This window comes from Telopea speciosissima, chromosome 9 (genome assembly GCF_018873765.1).
Source record: "Telopea speciosissima isolate NSW1024214 ecotype Mountain lineage chromosome 9, Tspe_v1, whole genome shotgun sequence".
Taxonomy (NCBI): domain Eukaryota; kingdom Viridiplantae; phylum Streptophyta; class Magnoliopsida; order Proteales; family Proteaceae; genus Telopea; species Telopea speciosissima.
The window spans coordinates 57,796,529-57,819,725 of NC_057924.1; the positions used below are offsets into that span (position 1 = coordinate 57,796,529).

The 23,197-nt window shown below is 36.8% G+C and overlaps 2 protein-coding genes across 3 annotated transcripts; both read right to left on the reverse strand.

The window, feature by feature from the left end:
* Positions 1–5,289: 5,289 nt before the first annotated feature.
* Positions 5,290–7,826, reverse strand: LOC122640808 (O-fucosyltransferase 23). 2 transcript variants are annotated; one of them, XM_043834051.1, is made up of 2 exons: positions 7,790–7,826; positions 5,290–7,021 (listed from the first exon to the last, which is right to left on the reverse strand). In XM_043834051.1, exon 2 carries the CDS (start codon positions 6,916–6,918, stop codon positions 5,605–5,607), a length of 1,314 nt encoding a protein of 437 aa, XP_043689986.1. In that variant the 5' UTR covers positions 6,919–7,021; positions 7,790–7,826; the 3' UTR covers positions 5,290–5,604. The 2 variants fall into 2 exon arrangements, with proteins under 2 accessions (XP_043689986.1, XP_043689985.1); XM_043834050.1 differs by lacking the exon at positions 7,790–7,826 and adding an exon at positions 7,399–7,466.
* A 9,374-nt stretch (positions 7,827–17,200) lies between these two features.
* LOC122639162 (disease resistance protein RPV1-like) lies at positions 17,201–22,053 on the reverse strand. The gene is made up of 5 exons (XM_043831991.1): positions 21,557–22,053; positions 19,828–20,652; positions 19,560–19,716; positions 19,146–19,433; positions 17,201–19,015 (listed from the first exon to the last, which is right to left on the reverse strand). The coding sequence occupies exons 1-5, from the start codon at positions 22,051–22,053 to the stop codon at positions 17,201–17,203; spliced, it is 3,582 nt and encodes a 1,193-aa protein (XP_043687926.1).
* Positions 22,054–23,197: the final 1,144 nt, after the last annotated feature.

Consider the following 23,197-nt stretch of genomic DNA (forward strand, 5'->3'; position numbering starts at 1 on the left):
TTAATAGGTGAAGAAGCATTTACAGCCTAATACAGAGATGACTAAAATCCAAAGGTCCTTGCAGAGATTACTGACCTTAACATTTGCTTCCATGATCTCTCTGAATTTAAATAACTGATGGCATTGATTATTATTATAACCCAGAAAATTTGGGCTCTGACGAAATTGTCACATGACAATTTATTGCCGGAGAATATACAATCTGTACACAGATATTTAAAACTTGGGGCCTCCTAAACTAAATCTTAAGGTACTTGTGGAATGTAAAGAACTGATCAGTTCAAATATTTGACTCTTTAAAAGCATAAGTAAACACATGCTTAAAACTAGCCTGCCTCCTTGCAATACCATCACCATGAAGATAATGCAGTTTTCTTGCATCTACGAGGCCTCTACAAATATTAGCTGTTGATATTTAGGCAGCAATGAGTCTGAGATGCCTTGAGGACAACAGGACTGCCTTAATCTCTGGCAAGACACCCTTAGAGGATCATCCAACTTGCCTAGCTAGTCACCCCCGCAATCTATGAGGGGAGATCCGGAGAGGATGCCCAAGAGAAGCCCAATAGTCACAGTAAGGAAATCCTAACTTGGCTGTTCTAGGAGCAGTAGTAGAACAAGTAATTAGAATCTTCTACTGCAGCTTGGCAAAAAATACAAAAATCCTGATGGGAGATACCAATTTCCTTTTGCCTTTTTTGAATTTAGTGGAAAGGCACCCTTGATTCCAGGCTATGAAACTGAACCTCATGAAGCCCATTCCTTGGTAAGTTTTGGATTCAATCATCTCCATGGAGTATAAAGTCGGGCTTCACTGTCATGGCCAAGGGTGGGGACACTGGACTTTCAAAGATGGCCTGCCCCATTAATGGTCCAACCATAGACTATGTTTGGTTGCAAGGGAAATTCAAAGTAAAGTGAAAATTTTCAAACTTGAAAAAAAACTTATGTAATCATTACATCCATGTGATTGTATTAACAACTTAAATTTCTTACTTTATTTAGTATGATACATTTTACGTGTAACTTTTATTTTACATTTTAAATCAAAACGATTTGGATGCAAAGTAAATTGTAATTGAATAATGAAATTATTAGTGGTACAGTCACATGAGGTAATGACTAAAAAAATATTTTTAATTTTCCTTGCAACCAAATGAAGCCATAAGGATAATTCTTCTCTTTCTTGCATTATGGTCGCATGGAATAAGTGGCTTTCAGCCAATACAGTCAAAAGTAATTTCAGTCTCTGTAAAATATATTTAAATTTTTATTTTATTGGTTCTATATCAATTTAATTTGATCACTTAAATCCAGAGTTGTAGAGCCTGTGGCCCTGAGCTGAAAGATTGGAACCATGAGATTCCATAGACAATGCTACTGGAAAAGTGGAAAACCATAGCATTATAATTTTGTTTTTCCTTCCTTTGAAGTCCAGGAGGTTCGGCGGTTGAGTCAATAATTTTATAGTTGGAAAAAAGAATGCTGCCTGATCACGTTTCCTTGTATCCAGACAAAATGGGAGGCAAAATGATAGCCCGTCTCTCCTGTTGGATGCCCCTGTCCGTCCCCTCATTAGCCCTAGTGTAGGAGCAATGCAATCAGACATCAAATCCTTCCCCCCTTTATAGTTATGCTACTCCAATAACAAATTGTTTTAGAGACTGATCACGACCAGCTGAACCATGGGCCAGTTTTAATATGATTTCTATTTCAATTTCGGATTGATTTCATGAAATAGTCAACAAATAGATTTTTGATCAAGAAATTAAAATTGTTTTGGTTGCGTCTGAAATATTTCAAGAATAAGAAATCCGTTTGGTAGTTCAATTTTTTAGAATAAATTCTCTATTTCTTTGGGAGAGGGTGGCGATGAGGCCGGGAATGGGTGGTGGCGGTGGGGTGGTGATGGCAGGGAGGTGGCGGCAATGAGACCATTATAAGGAAAAGAAGGGTGCTGTTTTATTTCTAACATAAAATTACTACTTTACCCATCAAATTAACCATGTGTTCATTAAAGAGCAAGAGTGAAATCAATTTCAATTTCAAAATTGAAACAACTCCTCAGTTATTTCAGAATTTCTCTTTTACTGAAATAAGGTGCAAAATAAAATCAAACAATTTCTGAAATAGAAATCCTCCCATGAAATTGAAACAGAAATCATACCAAATCAGGCCCAAGTGTGGCGGCTTTTGTTCAAACTTTTACAATTTTAGAGAAACAATATTTGGGTCATGACATTTTGGCATTCTATTCTCCAAAAAAAAAAATCTCCAAGCTTTCTGCAATACTTCAGGACTCCTTTAATTGCCTTGTGCATGCTGAACTGGAGATTATGGATGGGCAACCTCAACCTGCGTTTGGAAGCCAATCCTTCAAAACTGCCATGATAATAACTCAGCAGTATAGTTCAACTTATTTGAACCTTGATCTGGCTGGTCCAAGTTATACATGGACCTCTCCTACACATCCATCAGACCATCAGCTTGAATTTCACGCTAAAGGAAACAGATAAGACTAGAAAATACTAGGAAATCTGAATGAATGAGAAAGTCAGAATGAATACAAAGCTAGGGCTGAAACTTCACAAGAGGAGGAGGCATACAGGAGGAGTAAGGAGGCAATGGATACAAAGCAAGGGCTGAAACTTAACAGCCAGTGAGACAGAAAACACAAGAAGAAAAGTTATAAAGAGAGTCTACTTGCAAAGCTCACCTGCCCAGGGGAAGTGTGAACATAAAAACCATTGATAGGATCCAACTAGCTGTAAAGCTTCTTGTATGTCGCATGTTCAAACGACCACCCTAGAAGCTTATCATGTTTCATTTCAAGGTAATTGGAGTAGGATGTAACCAATTCACTGCCAGGAACCATAGAGGAAATGGATAAGCAAATGAACTTGAAGTTTGTATTTTTCAAACCAGGCGGTATACAGGATAGTAAAACACAAAACAATATCATTTGCAACCAACACAATCCAGTAAACCAAACAAGCTTAGAAATTCATGTGATTCTGTAACATCTGTAACTCCACCAAAAGAAAGGATAAGATGTACGGCTTTTACATTTTGAATTCAGAATACCCAGGAGAATAGAATTGCCACCACCACCAGAAATAATAATAATAACAACAATAATCTTAATAATAAAACTGATTTCCTAGTTAGAGATGAAAAGAGAGATAGAAAGAGGGTACAACAGATTGAAGTCAGTATTTCACATTGGTGGTCTAGACTATGGGCAGTTTACCAATATGCCTACAAGATAACCAGCAAAAATCCCAAGGACCAGTATTGAGTATTGTCAACAAAGACAAGTCCACACAAGTGAGAACCTTTTAGCCAAATCATCCTTCCATGTAACACATTAGGTGGTTAGTGCATGAAAGCTTCCATGGATGAACAGACCAAAGGAATATTTGCTTAAAGTATAAACGAGGAAAGGAAAAGGGACATGGGGTCAGCTGAGGGTTTCCCATAGCCACTGGCGCAGATGCTGTGATGGCGGCTGCGACTGTGGCTGCTGCTGCTTCTGAGGTGTTGTCTTGGTGTGTATCTGCCCATCTTGGGTCATCTAGACCAAGACGGGTCAAGACATCCAAGACCCCCCCCCCCCCCTTTTTTGGTTCTCTTTTGTGTAGTATCAGTTGGTATCGTATTGGCACCCTCCACTATTGAGACTGAATACCGTGAATGAGAAAATCCCATATGCATCCAGGTCTAGGGAAGAAATCTTAATAAAAGCCAATTCCATAAAGCCCAACTTCTATCTAGGGTCAAAGGCCACATCAAAGGCTAAGATCAGGCTGTAATTTCTCCAATACTTACCAAACTTTTTCTTCATCTCATGTGCCATCTTCATGAAATCCTTCCCAGCTGTAATCTCTTCCAACAGAGATTTGTAGCTCTTCCAGAAGATTTGAGGCAGAGAATGGGGTTCATCGAAGGGCTCCAAAAACCTCATTAGTTGCTCCATCCTCTACCATTGTTTAGGTTCTGGACAATCCTCATATTTCGCGTCCATCAACTTAAGGTTCTGAAATGCACTCTTATAAAACAATGTGGATGCAAAAATATGGTATGTGGAGTTCCACCTCATGGTGACATCTCCCTGCAACCTCTTAGTACTAGATATTTCAACGTGGTTTCAAAGTTCTAAGAACTTCACTTTTCTTGCCTGGGAATCCTTGACATATTTTATACTAGACTGAATCAACGGCACAGACTCATCAACACACTTCAAACCATCTTGAACAATGAGAGTGAGTATAAGGGCACAACAACGGGTATGAAAAAAATTCACCCACATACACTAGCATTCTTCTGTGTCAAATTTGATTTCAAGAACTCAACAAAGCTTAAATTTGCTGAAGTATTATCCAATGTAGTGAAAAAAAATTTCTTTTCAATACTCCATTCCATCAACCAAAATGAACTCATCCATAGTTTAGATATTGGTTGTTATGGTTCCCTTCATCTTCAAATAAAAAATGAGGGTGAATACAGAACAGGGGATGTTGTGTTGTTAATGGTGCAGTTTGTTCCGATAGAGTTTGTGAGTTGAAATGGATTTATTGGAAAAGTCTACAAGATGAACCTAAAATATGGAGACGGCAGGATATGGTAGCTAAATCTGGTCGACAAGGAAAGCTGGAAATGGGCAAGAAGCGGTTCCACAAAAGAGGGGATTAGCTCTAGATTTCAGTCGCAAACCGCTTGAAGGAGATTGTATCGAGTTATAGCTCATTGCTACTGCAGTGTGAAAGAGAAAGATGCGGGGATTGGAGTTCCAATTTCTTTGATTCTGGCCGGTGACACATTAATTGGGTTATTTGATCCCCAAACTCAACAAGTGGAAACTCTTCCTACATTAGGCCACTTGAGGATATAAGACTATGAAGAAAAGGTTTACATCTGGCTCAGGATGAAAATTTTCAGCACAACCTTCATCTATCCCAAAAATGAAGGCAAAAGAAATCATTAAGGTTAAAACAAATAAGTAAATTCATGAAGGAGGTGCAGAGGCATACATTGAAGACACCTACATCAGTACTTACACCTTTATTCATAGCAGTGGTTTCTCCAAAATATGGATTCCTATTCCATGTATAATGAATGCAGGGCAAAATCTCCCTCAAGAGAAAATATTATTTGGTCACAAAAGAAAAGAACAAGATTATAGAAGATTAATTTGTGGGTTTGAAGAAAATAGTTCATAGATTTCATTCCATTTGCACTTAAATTTTTCTCCATTACTACATAAATCAAAAATTAAAAAGGAAATCAAAAAAAAAAATTAGACCTCCTACATTGGCCAAGACCATGTTCTACAAACATTTCCAAAGAAACATGAAAATCTTCTCTATGAGACTATGAACACATGTAAATATAACTTGTTAATCATCAAAAAAGAATTAAAAATGTTTTCAATTTACAAAAATAAAAACTAATTTTGACTATCACCTGATGTCATTATTATTACTCTTCTTTACAAAGAATATATTCTTGAAGACATACCAACCCTTGAAGCTGAAGTTTTCAATTCTGTAACTGAACAGAAGTGGAGCCAATAGGTCTTTGGAGAACAAAAGAACTGCAGAACTTTCAGCAAGAGATGTTATTAGTACCATAGCTAATGGCTCGGAGGCTTGAATCAGACATTTTGGTCATCCATCTCTGAGGTCCTCCAGATTCCCCCAAAATATTATAGGCATAAGACGGCCATCTTGCATCCATGTCACATGATCTTGTCACACCCATTCTGATCATTTTCTGCGTCCTCTCTAGTACTATAAGATTAGAAAATGTAGAAAAGCTATTCCCAACAAAGACATCAGCCCTCAAGCACACTTCATAGTCAATTGCTGATTTAATGAGGTAAGGGTATTTCTCGTAGATATCCCAGACTCCCAACTTCTTCTTTTCAAAAAGAAGCAACCCTTCCTTCCAACCACTCAAGATTGAGGAATCTTCAAGAAGACTATCAGCTATGGCGAGATAAATGATAGTGCGGCCTCTCATACCAACAATGTGCCCTACCCTCTCCACAATCTCCTCTTTACTGCTGCAGATTTGGTTAATGTTGGACCTCTGCTCTAGCTTTTTGCAATGAATCATCCAATCTTTCTCCACCCTCATGTGGACAGCAACATAGGGTGTAGGCTGGGAAGAAGAATTATTTGAGTCAACATTAGTTCTTACAGTATCAGTTTCTCTCCCTGGGCTACTTCCCATTTGTCTAATCTTAGAAACAACTTTTTCGGCTTCCTCTGCTATCTCATCTACTAAAACTAAACATTCAAAGACCTTTGCATAATCATTAACAGGCCAATGGTCATGCCACAAAAATGGATTCTTACCAATGATCCGAATGACCTCAAAATCATCAGCTGAATCCTCTTTAATCTGTCTCAATTGATTCAAATCTCTCTCCGCAGTCCACTTCCTTCCACTTCCTTTCTGAAGCTCAAACACTCTAGCGCGATTAGAAATATCTGAGAAATGACCCAAATGCACAAACCCTTTACAGATGGAATTAAACCTTTGAAAATTAAAAACCTTATCAAAAGAAATAGGCTGCAATAGTTCAACTTCTTTGTAAAACAATGAAGCACTAAAGTTAGGCATCAACAGAGTTCTGTTCAGCATTCTTGCAGTCAGACATGCCCTTGCAAAAGCAATTTTCTGATTGTTTAGTCCCCAAACAATCTGGGGAACCTCAAGGAACTTATCTTTCCTAACTCCAAATTCGGAATGTAATTGTGAAGAAGAACTGTGGACCAGATATAAGTTGTTCTGTTGGAACCCACCAAAACTGGGGAAAGTAGGAAACAGTAAAGCTCTGAAAAGAAGGGCAATAAACACAAAAGAGAGGCATTTGCAAGCCAAAGACTTCATGTGGCGACCAGAGAATCCCATATGCTTACAGTTTCGGCAAATTCATTGGCTTTCTACACCCAATTTCCCTGTCTCTGCATCTTTGTAACACATAAAAATGCACCTCTCTGTGAGCTCAACCACCCTGAGGAAGAAAAGAAACAAACCCATTTCAATACATGCCCATTAATATGAATCTCTCTGTGTAACTATTAAAGCTCGGTGATACAAAACCAAATTAAGTTCTCAAAACATCAATTCCACTCATACCCAAATGCTAATTTAAAAAAAAAAATAAAATAAAAAACTTGTTGAAATGAAACATGACATCGTATCAGAATAGACATAAGGATAAAGATAAAACATAAAAGCAATCCCTAAATAAAATCCAAAAATAATGAATTTCTCTGCTTAGACTCAGAAAACGAGAAAGATAAAGAACCAATGGATACCAAAAATAGAGAAAATCAATGTACGAAACCCATGAGTGAAGACAAATAAAGAGAAATTGATAACCCTTACCTGAAATCCCTGGAAGAAGAAAACAACATAAACTCCAGAACTTCGTTTCTGCAGAGACCGGCAACAGAGAAAACTCAGAAATTAAGGGGAGAAAACCATTTCAATCCAAAATGGTTCAGATGAATGAATCTGAATCAAACCCAGGTCAGAAAATAACATGACATTGTAGGTCACAGACAAACAAAGCGTGAAACTGGGTCCGCAAACTCATAATTCAACAAAACAAAAACAAACCCATTAAAAGAAACGACAAGAACAAAAGGAAAGTAGGAAAAATCTCTATAGATCAGATGAAAGAACCAAAAGCGTTGGAAACAGGAGTCAGAGAAATTCAGAAATGACAATAGTTTCAGGTAAACAATCAATCCAGCCAAAATAAATAATAAAGTACCCTTTAATTGCTGGCTGGATCACCTCCCCTGTAGCACTAGCACCTTTGCATCCACAGCACGAGACCTGTAGAGAGAGAGAGACGAATATTAAATTAACATAAATAGTAAAAAAACAGAAAAAATGAAATGACCAGAAAGGCAGAAACAGTTGGGAGTGGGGGAGGCACTGTATAAAGAAATTTACCTTTCCACCCCTTAAACCACACAGTCACAGTGACCCTACAACATTCCCTCTGAGTATCGCGGCTAGGTCAGTGTTGTTTCCTAGGACAGTAAGAAATTCTCAATTTAATCTGAAAAATTGTAGTCAGACCAAAATACCCCTTCACTATACACCTTGGTGTAGGGTATACTGAAAGAGAAAATTTTTTTCCATTGAAGTGTTATGATGGGCAATAATGGGAAATTTGTAGGTCAACCAACTGGACTCTTTCCAATGTCCAAAGCCATTTTGCTTTGGAACCTTTGGTAGACTGTCCTAAATATTTAGGGTGGTGGGGTAACTGGGTAGTGTGTACTTTGTTGTGTAGGGCAGTCACAAGAGAATTTTAATGTCAGCTTTTGGTGTAGGTGATAACTGACTATGATGTCCTAGTGTGTTTTGCTTATTATAGGTAGGTGTGGCTCCTCACTTGAAACTTGGAAGTGTGAACAAGGGGAGCTGCGGGTCCCTCAGGTACTTTTGAGTTGATCGAAGAGGTATGTGGCCATTATTATTGAGTTGGAAATATGAATGGGGGTTGTTTGGTAAATTTCTTGGTCAGTGAATCAAAAATACCTCGCTTAACCAATACGTTAAGAAAGGCGTAAAACAGTTTGGATTAAATTTTCCTTCATCCAAAGGTCCAGGGAGAAGGAAGAGTTTCGAATGGTATTCATAGTAGGAAAAAAAATCCTCTTCAATCGACCTTGGATCGTTAGATATCGCATCTGCTAAATATCAACCTCTCAACCCTACACTGCATTGCATCTGACGATCAAAGAATTGAAAAAGACTTTAATCTTTCTTAGGATATTGTCGCATGAATGGAAATATTTTGAATCATTTGTAAATAAAGGGTAGACGTCGACAACCATTGATGGGTGTACTGTGCCTTCATGCAACGTGATTGGAAATTTTCTCCAAACTACTTTGCTTTGATGGTCCAATGAGAGAATATTAAGGACAGATGGAATGTGGGATGTGAGCCTATGAAGCTGGGATTGAGGTATTGATCTCGGGGAGAGTATTTGTCTTCATCAATACCGATACGATACTGATTCGGATTGATCCCTATCGATGGGTTTTACCCCTACTTCTCATTAAAAATCAGGTTTTTTTTTTTATTTTTTGATTTTACCCTTGATTCGATACCGATACCTAATCTAGGATCAGCTAGTAATCGGTATCACCCTAGGCTAAAAGCAATATGATCCAACCAATACCGTCGATCTAATACTGATACCTCATTCCATCATCGGAAGGCGTTTCCCACCCCCCCCCCTTCCCCTGGTTTTCTCTCTCTAAATCCCTCCGGTGACTTGAGGAGTGGGGTCATCAGCAATATGAACCTAGATTTGAAAAATGGCAATATAAACATTGAAATTGTAGACTAATTCTTGTCTTATTAATTAATTATTATATTTGATTTATGGATCATAAGTTTATCTAATATTATTATTATTTTTTAAAATTCAAAATTTTGAGCTTTTATAAAAAAAGAGCAGATATATATATTTTTTCACTCCAAAAACAGTAACCACATTTAAAACTTTTACTGTATCTAAGAGTTTTTTTTTTTTTTTTTTTTCCTTTCATTAAGAACAATTCGGAATTACGGCAAAAGAGACATTTAAAACGCATTTTAACTAATTATAGTCATATATCATATCAAATGTGGATAGGTAAAATGTTAATTAGATATATTATTATAGGGGTGTCAAAATCCATCCCAAATCGCGGTTTTAAAACATGGTATCAAGTACTATATCAGGTCATATTTCAAAATTAAAAAAAGCCATATTTGATAAAAGATAATTTTCTGGTCATATCGGCTTAGTATCAGTACGTATCGGCTAATAGCCTAATACACTGAGGAAGTTTTAAAATTGTGTCCTAAGCATGTCGGACCGATCGAGAAAAAAAAAAAAAAAAAACCAGATTGGATTGAAACCAAACCATGTACCAATTCGATAAAAATCTAGAATCAAACTAGTTCGAAACCGAAAATGACACAAAATAAATCTCACCATAACGTTTCAGCTTTAGTTTGGGCCGGCACATGCCAAAAGCCGATTTGAACCGATTAAAATCAGACTCCATGTGATACCCCTAGGATATGAATTCAAATGCTAGTGCATTTGCTCTAGTTTTGTATTGTTTACATCTCGTTTAATTTATGAAAAAATATCACCTCAATTTGTATGTCTATGAATTTTCTCAATTCCCTTTAATAGAGAGAGGTAGACTGCATTCGGGCAGTGTGTTCGGACAAGGGGTAAGGTGGTCATTTTCCCCCTATTAGATGGAATTGAGAAAATTGACGGACAGGCAAATTGCGGGGATAAAGGTTCTCAATTTATAGTCTTTATCCATCCAATAGTTAAAATTATCACATCAACATTCATTTATTATAATGGCAAAAAAATATTATAAAGTAAATCCAATTAATGAAAGGCTAAACAATTAAGCTAGGATTCAAAATTTAACAAATAAATATGGACCAATTTTTCCCACACTCATCGAGGGGTTTCCCTTTAATATTCTATCTATTCAGCCATGGGTCCCCCCCCCAAACAACCCCCCCCAAACACCCAAAAAAAAAAAAAAAAAAAACCCCCCCCCCCCCCCCCCCCCCCCCCCCCCACCCCCCCCCCCCCCCCAAAAAAAAAAAAACCCCCCCCCCCCCCCCCCCCCCCAAAACCCCCCCCCCCCCCCCCCCCCCCCCCCCCCCCCCCCCCCCCCACACCCAAAAAAAAAAAAAAAAAAAAAAAAAAAAAAAAAAAAAAAAAAAAAAAAAAAAAAAAAAAAAAAAAAAAAAAACCCCCCCCCCCCCCCCCCCCCCCCCCCCCCCCCCCCCCCCCACCCCCCCCCCCCCCCCCCCCCACAACCCCCCCCACCCCCCCCCCCCCACAAAAACAACCCCACAAAAAAAAAACCAACCAAAAACACCCCCCCCCCCCCCCCCCCCAACCTAAAACAAAAGCTCACCTAAAGATTACTCTCCAGGTGTGGTCAAAGAGTTTTTAGGGAAAAGTACGTTTATCATTCCTATAGTTTGAAAAAATTACATCGATCCCTCTCAAAATTACACTTACTCTCTTCAAAGAGGAGGTGGATGTAATTTTGAGGGGATCAGTGTAATTTTTTTACACTATAGGGTTTTTTTTTTTCGTAATTTTCCCTTATCTTAATGGTTAGAAATCTAACTTTGATTCACATGGGATGGAAGGATGGTCCTTATAACATTTTTTTTTGGTTTAATCAAATGGAGATGTGGTTGAGGTGGGACATCAGCTTTTTCTTTCTTTTGTGTCACTCACATGCAGCGAATGATGATTTGGAGACAATTCATGATATATACAGTATCTTTGGTTTGCTTGTTTACATTTTGGATTTATTTAGTCAGATCAACCACATGAATTAATTGCAAAATTATTTCAGTTATTTATTTATTTAAATTTTTTTGGGGGAGGGGGGGTGGTGTGGTTAGGGCGGGGGCCAGGATTGGTGGAATTAGTAAGCTCTAGCGATGCCAAGTCAATCGTGATTTTCAGACTTCGAAGTATCATTTTTTTAATATAAGTGTAATCACACAAGTCACACACTAATCCCAAAAGGTTAATTGATTTTTAAAATCATAAAATGGAAAATATGCACGATATACACCACACACACATTCCATGTAGGATTAAACCCAAGCACCGATGCACACAATGCATTTTTTTGTTGTTGAAAATATAATCACATAAATTACATACCAATTCCAAAGGATTAACAGTACATCTTGGTATAGAGTATAATGTCAGAGAATTTTTTTCCATTAAAGTATTATGATGGGCAAAAATAGAAAATTTGTAGGTCAATCAACTGGACTCTTTCCAATGTCCAAAGCCATTTTGCTTTGGAACCTTTGGAAGACTGCCCTAAAGATTTAGGGTGGTGGGGTAAGGTACCTGAATAGTGTGTGCTATTTAGGGTTACTTCGAAATGGTTATACAAAAAAATCAAGGATTGCTTTAATTCCAAGTGGAGGGGATGAAGGGGACCACAAGAAAAGCGCAGTCACAAGAGAATTTTAATGTCAGCTTTTTGGTGTAGTTGATAACTGTCTATGATGTCTTAGGTGTGGCTCCTCACTTGAAATTGAAAGTTGAGAAAGTAGTTGTGAACAAGGGGAGCTGTGGTTCCCTCACCTCATTACCTTTTGTTCAAGTACTTTGAATTGATTGAAGAGGTGTGTGGCCATTATTATTGAGTTCGAAATATGAATGAGGGTTGTTTGGTAAATTTTTTGGTCAATGAATCAAAAATACCTCGCTTAACCAATAAGTCAAGAAAGGCATAAAACAGTTTGGATTAAATTTTCCTTCATCCACGGTATACAAAGAAGAAAGAGTTCGAATGGTGTTCATAGAATATTATCGCATAAAAGGAGATATTTTCAATCATTTGTAAATAAGGGATAGATATTGACAACTATTGATGTGTGTACTTTTCTTTCATGGAACGTGAATGGAAATTTTTTCTAAACTACTTTGCTCCGATGATCCAATGAAAGAACATTAAGAACCGATGGAGCATGGGATGTGAGCCTAGACAGTTGGATTGAGATATTGGTATCAAGACGGTATTTGTCTTTGCCAATACCAATATGATACTGATTCGAATTGATCCGTTTCGATCACTTTTACCCCTACTTCTCATTACAGTTAGGGTTTTTTTTTTTCAAAAGATTTTACTCTTGATTTGATCATATCGATGCCTAATGTAGGATCAACTAGGATTCGGTATTGGCCTCGGCCGAAAGCAATACAATCCGGCCGATATTGTCATTCGATACGTACTGATACCTCATTCCATGATCAGAAGGCGTTTTGGTCCCCTCTGTTTTCTGTTTCTAAATCCCTCCAGTGACTATAAGTGTGGAGTCATCAGCAATACGAATCTAGATTTGAAAAAATACAAGACCAAAAAATGGCAATATAAACATATAAATTGTATACTAATTCTTGTATTAATTAACTATTAATATATCTGATGTATGAGTCATAAATTTATCTAATATAATTTTTTTAGAAATTAAAATTGGATTTTCTTTTTCTAAAAAGTGCATTTTTTTTTTTCACTCCAAAAACGACAACCACATTTACAACTTTTGCTATATTTAAGAGTGTTTTTTTTATGTATAATTAAGATTAATTCATAAAAAAAAAAAAAAAGACGTTTAAAACACATTTTAACTAACTATGGTGGTATATCACATCAAATTCAAATGGGTAATATGTTACTTGGATAAATTAAGGGGTGTCAAAATCCATCCCGAAACATGGTTTTAAAACACAGTATCGAGTACTATATCAATGCAAGGTAATGACTATTTCTGCGCCCAGACACAGAGGCAAGTGAAATGACTATTGCACCCCCATCGAAAGGCAGAAATTTCCCATAAACACGGAGGTCATTTCCCCCTCCCCCATGGAGAAGTTTCCTATAAATATTCTATCAGCTCTGGATGGATAACCAAAAGAGACGCTCGATCACCTAAAGATCACTCGATCTTCAGGTGTGGTCAAAGAGCCTTTTATCTTAGTGCTTAGAAATCTAGACTCTAATTCACATAATCACATGGAATGGGGGCGAAGTGGACCATAAGAAAGGTTGGTCCTTATAACATTTTATTTTGTTTAATCACATGGATGTGTGGTTGAGATGGGACCATTAGCTTTTTCTTTCTTTTAATGTTACTCACATGCAGCCAATGATGGTTTGACACAATTCATGATATTTGGAGTATTTTTGATATATTTGCTTGTTAACTTTTTTTGGATTTATGAACTCAAATCAACTACTTGATTATTGCAAAATTGGGGCAAGGATTGGTAGAATTGATAGCGATGCAGAGTCAATCACGGTTGTCATGTGGCTACTAACCTCCCTTTGAAGCACAGACATGCTCTTTCTTGTCAAAATAAGGGGAGTGGGATTGCTGCTAGGCTGCATGGCCCCTGCATCAATGCGGGGCCAATAAGCATATGTCGAGGTAATGTCTCACGAATTGAATACATGGAGGCCAACGTGATGAGAGAGAGAGAGAGAGAAAGAGTTAAAAAATGTCAAGAAGGAGAGACAGTGTGAGAAGATGTGCACTACCTACAATCTGTATGTCATTTTTTTCATATACGGCTTTGGTATGAGTATCATCAACACTAGTAAGGGTGTAAATTTAGAACTGAAATCAAATCTAACCGTTCAAAACATATCGAATCAAATCGAATCGAAGAAGAATCGGGACAACTGTGGTATGAGAAAAAGAATCTTCCTTGGTTCCATATGGTATCAGTTTCAAAGGCAAAACCATTCGATATGTATTGAACCGAACTGAATTGTCCGTTTTTGTATAAAACTGAACCTAGACTATACATTTATATATATATATAATATAAGTTTGGGAGAGCATTCTTTGTGGGGGAGCGCAAAGGCCATATGTGCATTTCTACCCTTCATGGGGGGCAGGGCGGTCATCTCCCCCCCCCCCCAAAAAAAAAAAAAAAAAACAGAGAACATTTTTCGCTATAAGTTTGAACTGTATAATCCGCGCTTTTGTGGCCTTGTGGGCTGAAACCAGACTTTAGTAATGGGCTTGTGAGAAGATCTACCATTATGTGTAGAATTCTCCTTTTCATAATGGAATTGGATTAAAATACTAAAGGGAAAAAAAACTCTGACAGGGAGTGTGGCCTTCTAAAATAGTGTCCCAATAAGGAATAGTATACGGAAACTGTATCTTTACCAAATAAGAAGTTGTATCCGTACTGAATAAGGAACTGTATTAGCCATTGAATAAAAATTAAACCGAAACCATACCAACCCAATGCGATACCGGTATTGAAAATACATTCTTGTTCTCGGTATGGTACAGTTTTGGTATCTACTTCTGTCTTCTATACCGAGAGGAAACCATAGCGAAATCCCAAAACCAAACCGATTGACACCCTTTAACACTGCAACTAACCCATTTAAAAAAATTGCAAAAATTATGCAATACTAGACCTGCCCCACAAAACATGCATTGTGACTTATTTAATGTTTCTACCCAAAAAAAAAAAAAAGACTTATTTAATGTTGTTTTTCATTAAAAAAAAATGCATGTGAGTAGGGGTGTAAGTTTGTCCCTGTCAGCCCGAGCCCGAATAGTGCCTGGGCTGGATTTTTCAACCCTGAGGCTGGGTTAGGGTTTAAATTTTCAAGCCCTGGGTTAGAGTTGAGCTGAGCCTGGGTTGAGGCCTCGGGCTAAGCCCAACCTGGCTTGGCCTTGTGTTAGGTTATGCTTTACAATTTATTGCTTACATTTTACAATTTTTATTTAGTATCTAATTATCTATTGGTTTACCACACAAAAAAAAAGAGAGGCTAATTATCTATTGAACCCAAAGAAAAGTCTAATAGTCAATTGAATATGAAACAAACCAATCTCCAATCACATGAAGCAGGGCAAGTCAGGGCCAACCAGGCCCTAGCAAAAATCAGGGTCAATCAGGGCCAACCCGGCCTAGCCCGGTCCGATTAGTTACAATTTTGCCATTGCTCTTATAAATCTTGATTTATCTACTAGTTTGCCATTCAACTTTGCCATTCAACTTTGGATTTAATTGCAATTCTGCCATGGTCGACATGATCGCCATGCCATGGCAGGCGACGTGTCGATATATCGATCAGACACCCCTCCACTGACTGGGATCGCTATGACGCCGTGAGAACTATGCTTTGCATACACACCTCAATGTAGCTATCCCCGCCTCCGAACATCCCATCAAAGTGGATGACCCTCCCAATATAGGTGATAAATTTGAATGCACATGAACCATATAATTGTGAATGCAGTACCTAACAATGGCAATATATCAATAACAATGGATGTAAGATAATACTATCAATGCTATAATATGAATTTGTTTGTTGTGAAACTGTTTCGTGTTGCTCTAGGTCTCCTTTTTCATTCTGACATAAGCAGTAACCAGAATGAAGTAAAACCTTTATGCTAAGGATTAATAAATAAATAAGTTCTACCAAAAAAAAAAAAAAAAATAAATAAATAAATAAGAATTTTATTGAAGAAATTGTGCATGAATAGAAGGCAAAATTTACAGACTGAATTTAGATTTAGACTGACAATTGAATTTAGTGAAAGGCCTGTGAATCAATGTCCATACCTTGGATGTTACTTTGATTAACTTGCAAGTTACATCTTGGACTAATCTGCACGAGGGTGTCTTTGGGAAGGGTACTTGCCATTTGAGAAACCAATCAAAAGGAAGGTGATCTCGTGACCCAACAACTTTGCAGTGACAAGTCTCTCCTTGGCCTTTTTTTCCAAATCAAAACCTTTTTTTTCCAAATCAAAACCTTTCAAGGATCTGATTTTGAGAAGATTAGTTGATATCAATTTTTAGGAAAGAAGAACTTATTAATGTTAAAATACAGGAGAGCAAAGGACCAAAAATCCCAAAATTTTACAGAGTCAATGGAGCCTTAACGACAAAAAACAAAGAAGGAAAAAAAAGAAGAAGAAGCTATATCATGCAAACAAAGGCTACTGTAATTGAAAATGAAAATAAAAAAGTCCATAAGTTGCACACAAAATTAAAACAGGAGAATAGAGGGCCTAAAAGCTCAAAGATTTATAGAGTTGATGGAGCCTTAACAAACAAAAGAGAAAAGGCATAAAGATAAAAGCCACACAGTTGGCAATTAACGCTTCAATTTATTGATTAGTTGTTGCATGTTATCCACATCATATATATAATTTTCTGTCCTAATCAAATATTTCAAGATATATATTAAATTTCATAGGTTATCAACGACATGAATGAAATTTTTTGGATCTATATATTAAATCAGTTATACATTGTAAAGCTATGAAAACTTGTATGAGAAGATGAGACTAATTGAAGAAAAAGAAAGATCAAGGGAATAAGCTCTAATATGATGGGTAGAGTACAGTTGAGTGGAAAAAAGAAAGATCAAGGGAATAAAATTTTCACCCTATTTAATTTTTTCACATGAAAAAAATAGCACATCTAAGAAAACCCAGACTGAATTTTAAATGCAAAAAAGTCCGATTCATTTGAAGAGAGAGAGAGAGAGAGAGAGAGAGAGAGAAAGAGAGAGAGAGAGAGAGAGAGAGAGGGGGGTACCTTGAATAAATTTGTCATGTACAAGGAAATTTTGTGCACCCACCATCGGTCAAGAGTTTTATTCGATCAATAACAGTGAGCTCTCGAAAGCGCACATTATTTAGTTGATGAAAATGCTTTGACTTTGTCAGATCTGGTAATTTTTCCAAGGATATACAACCCCTAACATCCAACACTTGCAAAGATTCCAATCCATTATCAGCTTGAATCTCAGTTAGCTTCTTGCAGTCCTTAGCAATTAGGTGTTCTAAGTTTTTCAAGTTTGAGAGATCGGGTAATATTTCCAAGGACTCGCACCCACTAATTGCCAAAATCTCTAAGTTTTCCAATCTATCGATACCATGAATCTCCGTTAGATTCTTGCAACCTTTAATCATCAGCTTATTCAACTTGTTCAAGTTTGACAGATCCGGTAATCTTCCAATGTCTATGCATCCTGATATTCCCAATTTTCGCAAAGACTCCAATTTGTCAAGTCCTGGAATTTCGGTTAATAACCTCCCCCGATCCTCCTGAGTTGGGAAATTCGAAAACCTCATTAACCTCCCCGGTTTTCCAATATCTAATTCCCTCAACTCTTTTAAGTTTGAAAGATCAGGAAATCTTTCCATAGAGTAGCAGCAATCATAGATACCTAAATAGATGAGGTTCTTGAGGTTTGAGATATCCTCCGGTAATGCTTTTAATGATGTGGCCCCATTAATCGATAATTTCTGTAAGGATTCATACTCCTCAAGCCCCTCAATCTCTGATAATTCCGGACATTCATCGATTTGTAGTTTTCTGAGTCTTTTCGAATCTCGCAGATATGGAATTTTTCTTAATGATCTGCAACTCAGTATTTCCAACACCTCTAGAGATTCCATCCCCTCACCGCCTTCAAATTCGGTTATGACGTCGTTCGAACTGAGCTCTAAAGTCCTTAGATTTTTCGAGCCCCTCAGTTTTGGTAATGATCTGCAACAACCACCAATATGGAGGACCTCTAGTGAGTCCAATTTGTCGTCAACACCTTCAATTTCTTCAAGGCTGGAACAACGTAATGTCTTTAAATTTCTCAACCCTTCTGATGTACTTGATAGTTTTACCATTGAGTTGCAATCACTAATAACTAAGCTCGTCAAACTTGAGGGAAGATCTTTGATGTGTCGAATTGAATGGCATTCCCAAAAACCAAGGCTAATCAAACTTGTGGAGTGAAGAACTGAGATGTTTTGAATTGAATAGCAATGACTAACATGAAGTTTGGTCAAACTTGAGGGAAGACATGTGATGGATGTCAAACTTCCGCATGAACGTAAACTGAGGCTTTGGAGAGCAATCAACTCAGAAATTTCACATGGGAAATCCACTACACCCTCGCCAAGACTTAAACCAAGTTCTATCAAGGATATCATGTCGCCGAATTTCTCCGGCAACTTCTTTAGATTTGTACATCCTTTTAAATCGAGTTTTTTGAGAGACCTCAACTTACAAATTTCACTTGGGAGATCCTCTAGACTCTTGCACTCTCCTAAATCAAGTTCTGTCAAGAATATCATATGGCCCAATTTCTCCGGCAACTTCTTTAGACTTCTGCATCCGTGTAAATTGAGTTCTTGGAGAGAAGTCAACTTACAAATTTCACTTGGCAGATCCTTTAGTCTCCCACACTGACTCATGTCTAACATGACTAAGTTCGTGAGACAACAAATGGATGTATCAATTTCATCCAAATTTCTACAGTCTTTAAGAAGCAATACCTCCAAAAGTGGATTTGCTGAAATGTCAGGAATACTAGATAGTTGATGACAAGATGTCAGATTTAGAAATTTTAGCTTTTCTGCCCTCTGCAAAATAAAAAATATAGTAACTAACTTAATAAGAAGGCCTACAAGAAAATTTTAAGTTTTTTTAATTTCTATTTTTAAAGACTTTTGATATAAACAAATTAAATAAAAGAGAGAAGTTCTGTGAGACCTTGATGTCCTTCCAACCCATCCAGTTTTTGGTGATTTTACTATATGATAGATCAAGAACTGTCAGTTTCCGTGGACGAAAATTGGTTTGTGCATATTGGTCAGGGCATCCTTTCCAACTAAGCCATATCAGTTCTGAAAAAGGATTGGTGAAGTTCCAAGAAAACCGTGCATAATCGACTCGGAGTAACCTTAGTCTTGTCATTGCAGCAAATCCTTCGCTCATCAAATCTTCACTCCTTGATATATTTCTAAAGTCAAAACTGAGTCCTTCAACACTACTTATTTCCTGCAAAAAAAGTGACCCTTAATTAAAGTACCATCTAAGATTTGTATAATAAACCAAAAAAAATCTATCAAAGACCGAATTTACAAGGTCCTCACAAAAAATAAAGTATGCATATTCAATACCTACCGTTTGTGTATTCAGTACATCCAAGACATCCTTTTGAGACCATATTCGAGTACGCATCCTTGGTGCACCATTCTCTTGATAAACAATTTTCCTTCCAAGTTCCCGAAATAGATCATGCATACCTAACTCACCTTTTTCACTTATTGTTACCATAGACCTTGCACAAAGAGCATCAAGCCCTATTTGAGAAAAAAAATCACACCCATTCCATATGTAACGTACAATATCTTTTTCCATTCCAATGAAAAATCAAGCAGTATCAAGAAACATTCGTTGCTGCTCATCATCTAATGCATCATAACTTATTTTCAATCTTTCCATGACATCATTATTGGGAACTTTTTGCAACTTCTTTACCATGTCTTCCCAATATTGTTTTCCCTGTGAATATAAAGATAAACCTATAACTTCAAGAGCGAAGGGAAGTCCTCCAGTAGTTTCTACCATTGCTTTTGAGAGATCCGAATAATCTTCTGGAGGTTGTTTAGTTTTAAATGCATGACGGCCAAAAAGTTGAAGAGAATCATCTTCATTCATTACGCTGGGCTCGTAAATCTGTTCTGCGTCTTGAGCACGTAAAATTTGCTTATCTCTGGTTGTGATAATGATCTTACTTCCAACACCAAACCATTTGCGATCCCCAACTAAATATTTTACTTGAGAATTCTGATCCACATCATCAAGAACAATTAGAACTTTTTTTTCATGCAAAATTGTCTGAATCATGTTAATTCCATCATCCTCACTAGTAATATCTTTATTTTCTTGTTTCAAGTCCAAGATAAGTTTCTTCTGCAAATGAACAATTCCATTATAATGTTGAGCAGTTTCTCGAACATTTGCAATAAAGCTACACCCTTCAAAGTGATGAAAGACTTTATTATAGACAGCCTTAGCGATCGTTGTCTTTCCAATGCCACCGAGGCCATGGATCCCCACAATTTTTCTGTTGTTAGATTTAATATCTAATCGCATCAACATTTCTTTTATATGAAGTTGGATTCCAACTAGGTCGTTAGGAACATTCAAGAGTCGCTTGTTCAATGTACTGCCAATTGTTTTAACAATGTTATTTATTAACTCTACTTCATACCTGCATAATTCAAACAAAAAATAAATAAATACTTTGGGTGATCGATTAATTATATACATAAGGAAACGAATCAAAAAATTCAATAGAGAAGAAACCAATTCAAAAGTAATAAATTATGTGAACTGAAGTGGATTATACAAGTCTTACCATGTGTTTTCGTCTTAGTTTTTTGTTTAGATTTTAGTATTTATTCTCCACCAAAATTGTTCACAAATGAGCAAATAGAGTAGCTAGTAGGGTGAAGAAAAATGATAAGCAATATCTCATATTTTTATTCACATTTGTTGGCCATTAAACAAATTGTTATTTTTTTTTTTTTCTCAGATACTCTTAAACCCAAAATTTTCTTCTTAAAAGTGAATACATAGAAAAAAGGATCGAAAAATTTCTACGAAAAAAGAAAGGAGATCGAAGAGGGGGACAACAAATATTTTTCTCTAATACATTAAAAAGATTTCAATATTATGATGTTAAAAGAAATCGAAATTCAACGTCTTTTAATTAAAAATATTTATAATTAACAAATGGACCTTGAATCTAGCTATTTTATGATAGTTCTTACTGAGGTGAGGTTTGCAAGGAACAAGCAACATGTACTACTTGATCTACCCTATAAACCTCAATCCAATAATCTCAAAATAAATGATCAAATTAATACAATTAATCATTTTCAAAACCTATATATAAAATTAAAAAAGAAAATATCTTATAACTAATATATGCAAGCGAATCACATGAATAAAAATATCTATATCTTAGCACGTCTATTTGGGAATAAATCACAATTCTATAAAACATATAATATAATTGCAATTGATCAGCAGAAGATCAAGTGAGCCGAAATTAAGTTGAGTTATGTTGATGAGTCTGATTCAATTAATACGAAACTGTTGGGACTACTTACGTGTCTTTCTTTAAATGCCATCCTTTCAATTCTCCAATCTCTTTCAGAGCATTTCGCCACTTTTGGATGGTTGTCTCGGAGAACCGCATCTGGTGTTGCTCAAAGGCTTTCGCATATTTCTCGTTCTGGTGTCTCACATTTCTTGGTTCAACTTTGTAGAAAATTGGCATCACTCTCTGATCCTTTCTTCTACTGCATTCATATATCTCTGCTACCTCATTCAGACACCATCTGCTTGAAGCATAGTTCTTCGAGAAGATGGGAATCGAGATTCTTGACTTCTGGATTGCATCGACTAGCTCCGGCCCAATCTCTTTTCCCTTGCGGAGTTCATCCTCGTCCCTGAAAGTTATAATTCCATCATTAACCAACGCATGATAGAGGTGATCGCAGAAATTGTAACGAACGTCTTCGCCGTAAAAGCTCAAAAACACATCATAAGTACTACTCGAATCAGAAGACGATGATGAAGAAGAAGAGGCCTGAGCTGCTGCCATTCTTTCTTTCTATCAAATTGCTTGAATTATTATGTTCATAAATGTATATATTCAAGATAAAGTCAACAATTTTTCACCAAAAAAAAAAAAAAAAGAAGAAAAAGTCAACAATGGCAAGAGGCATCTTTAGTAGCTGAGGAACTCAACGTTCCTACCACTTTCCTTGTTACATTTTCATACATTTTTAATTGGAGTCCGGTTTCTCCGGCTGAGCTCAACATTTCCATATTTTTAATCGGGTCGAGAACGTTCCCACCACTTTCCTTGCCATTTTTGTTTTCATATTTACATCAAAAGAAAAGTCAACAATAGCAAAGAGGCATCTCTAGTTGGGGGAAACGTTCCCACCATTTTCCAATTTTTTTTAATTTTTATTGGAGTCCTGTTTCTCAGGATGAGCATGTTCATAGGAAGATGCATGCATGTTGTTGTTTTTCCATGTTCAACTCACAAAACCTAGGTCTTTGTTTTTTTGGAGACATCTGATTAATTTGTAATGTATAAAATTTATTGGTCAAAATTTTTCTAGACAAGTACAATGGGTAATTAGTTCTATCATATGAAAGGGGGAAAGGTGATGTAGTGACCTTGCTTCTTTTTGTTAGCAAAATCCTTGCCTCTTGAATACCTAGGAAACGGTCTTAATTGGCTATATAAGAAAATTTTCGAAGGCAAAAACATCCGATATGTGTCGAACCGAACTGAATTATCTGCCTTTGTACCAAACTAAACCTAGAGTATACATATACATGGGGCGGTCATCTTCCTGAATTTTTATTTTCTCAATTTCACTGTCCGTACTTGACGTCAAGTACATCTAACAGAGGAGACAGAAATGACTATTCTACCCCCTGCCCAAACACACTGCCCGAGGTGAGGTCCACGTGGGGTCCATCTCCCTCTATTAGATGTACTTGACGTCAAGTACAGGCAGTGTAATTGAGAGGATAAAGAAAACATTTTTCCTGTAAGTTTATACTGTATAACCTGCTTCTGTGCTTTTGTGGCCTTGTGGGCTGAAACCAGACTTTAGCAATGAGCAATTGTGAGAAGATCTTCTTCTACCCCAAAAAAAAATATTTGTGAGAAGATCTTCCATTATGTCTAGAATTCTCCTTTTCATAATGGAATTGGATTAAAATAC

What these genes read in the sequence shown, in the direction of transcription:
- LOC122640808 (XM_043834051.1), bottom strand. Translation starts at nt 6,918, where the DNA reads ATGGGATTCTCTGGTCGCCACATGAAGTCTTTGGCTTGCAAATGCCTC.
- LOC122639162 (XM_043831991.1), bottom strand. Translation starts at nt 22,053, where the DNA reads ATGGCAGCAGCTCAGGCCTCTTCTTCTTCATCATCGTCTTCTGATTCG. An exon ending in TGGCATTTAAAGAAAGACAC is followed by an intron (nt 20,653 to 21,556) that starts GTAAGTAGTCCC and finishes TGAATTATGCAG; the next exon opens with GTATGAAGTAGAGTTAATAA. An exon ending in GATGATGAGCAGCAACGAAT is followed by an intron (nt 19,717 to 19,827) that starts GTTTCTTGATAC and finishes TCTTTGTGCAAG; the next exon opens with GTCTATGGTAACAATAAGTG.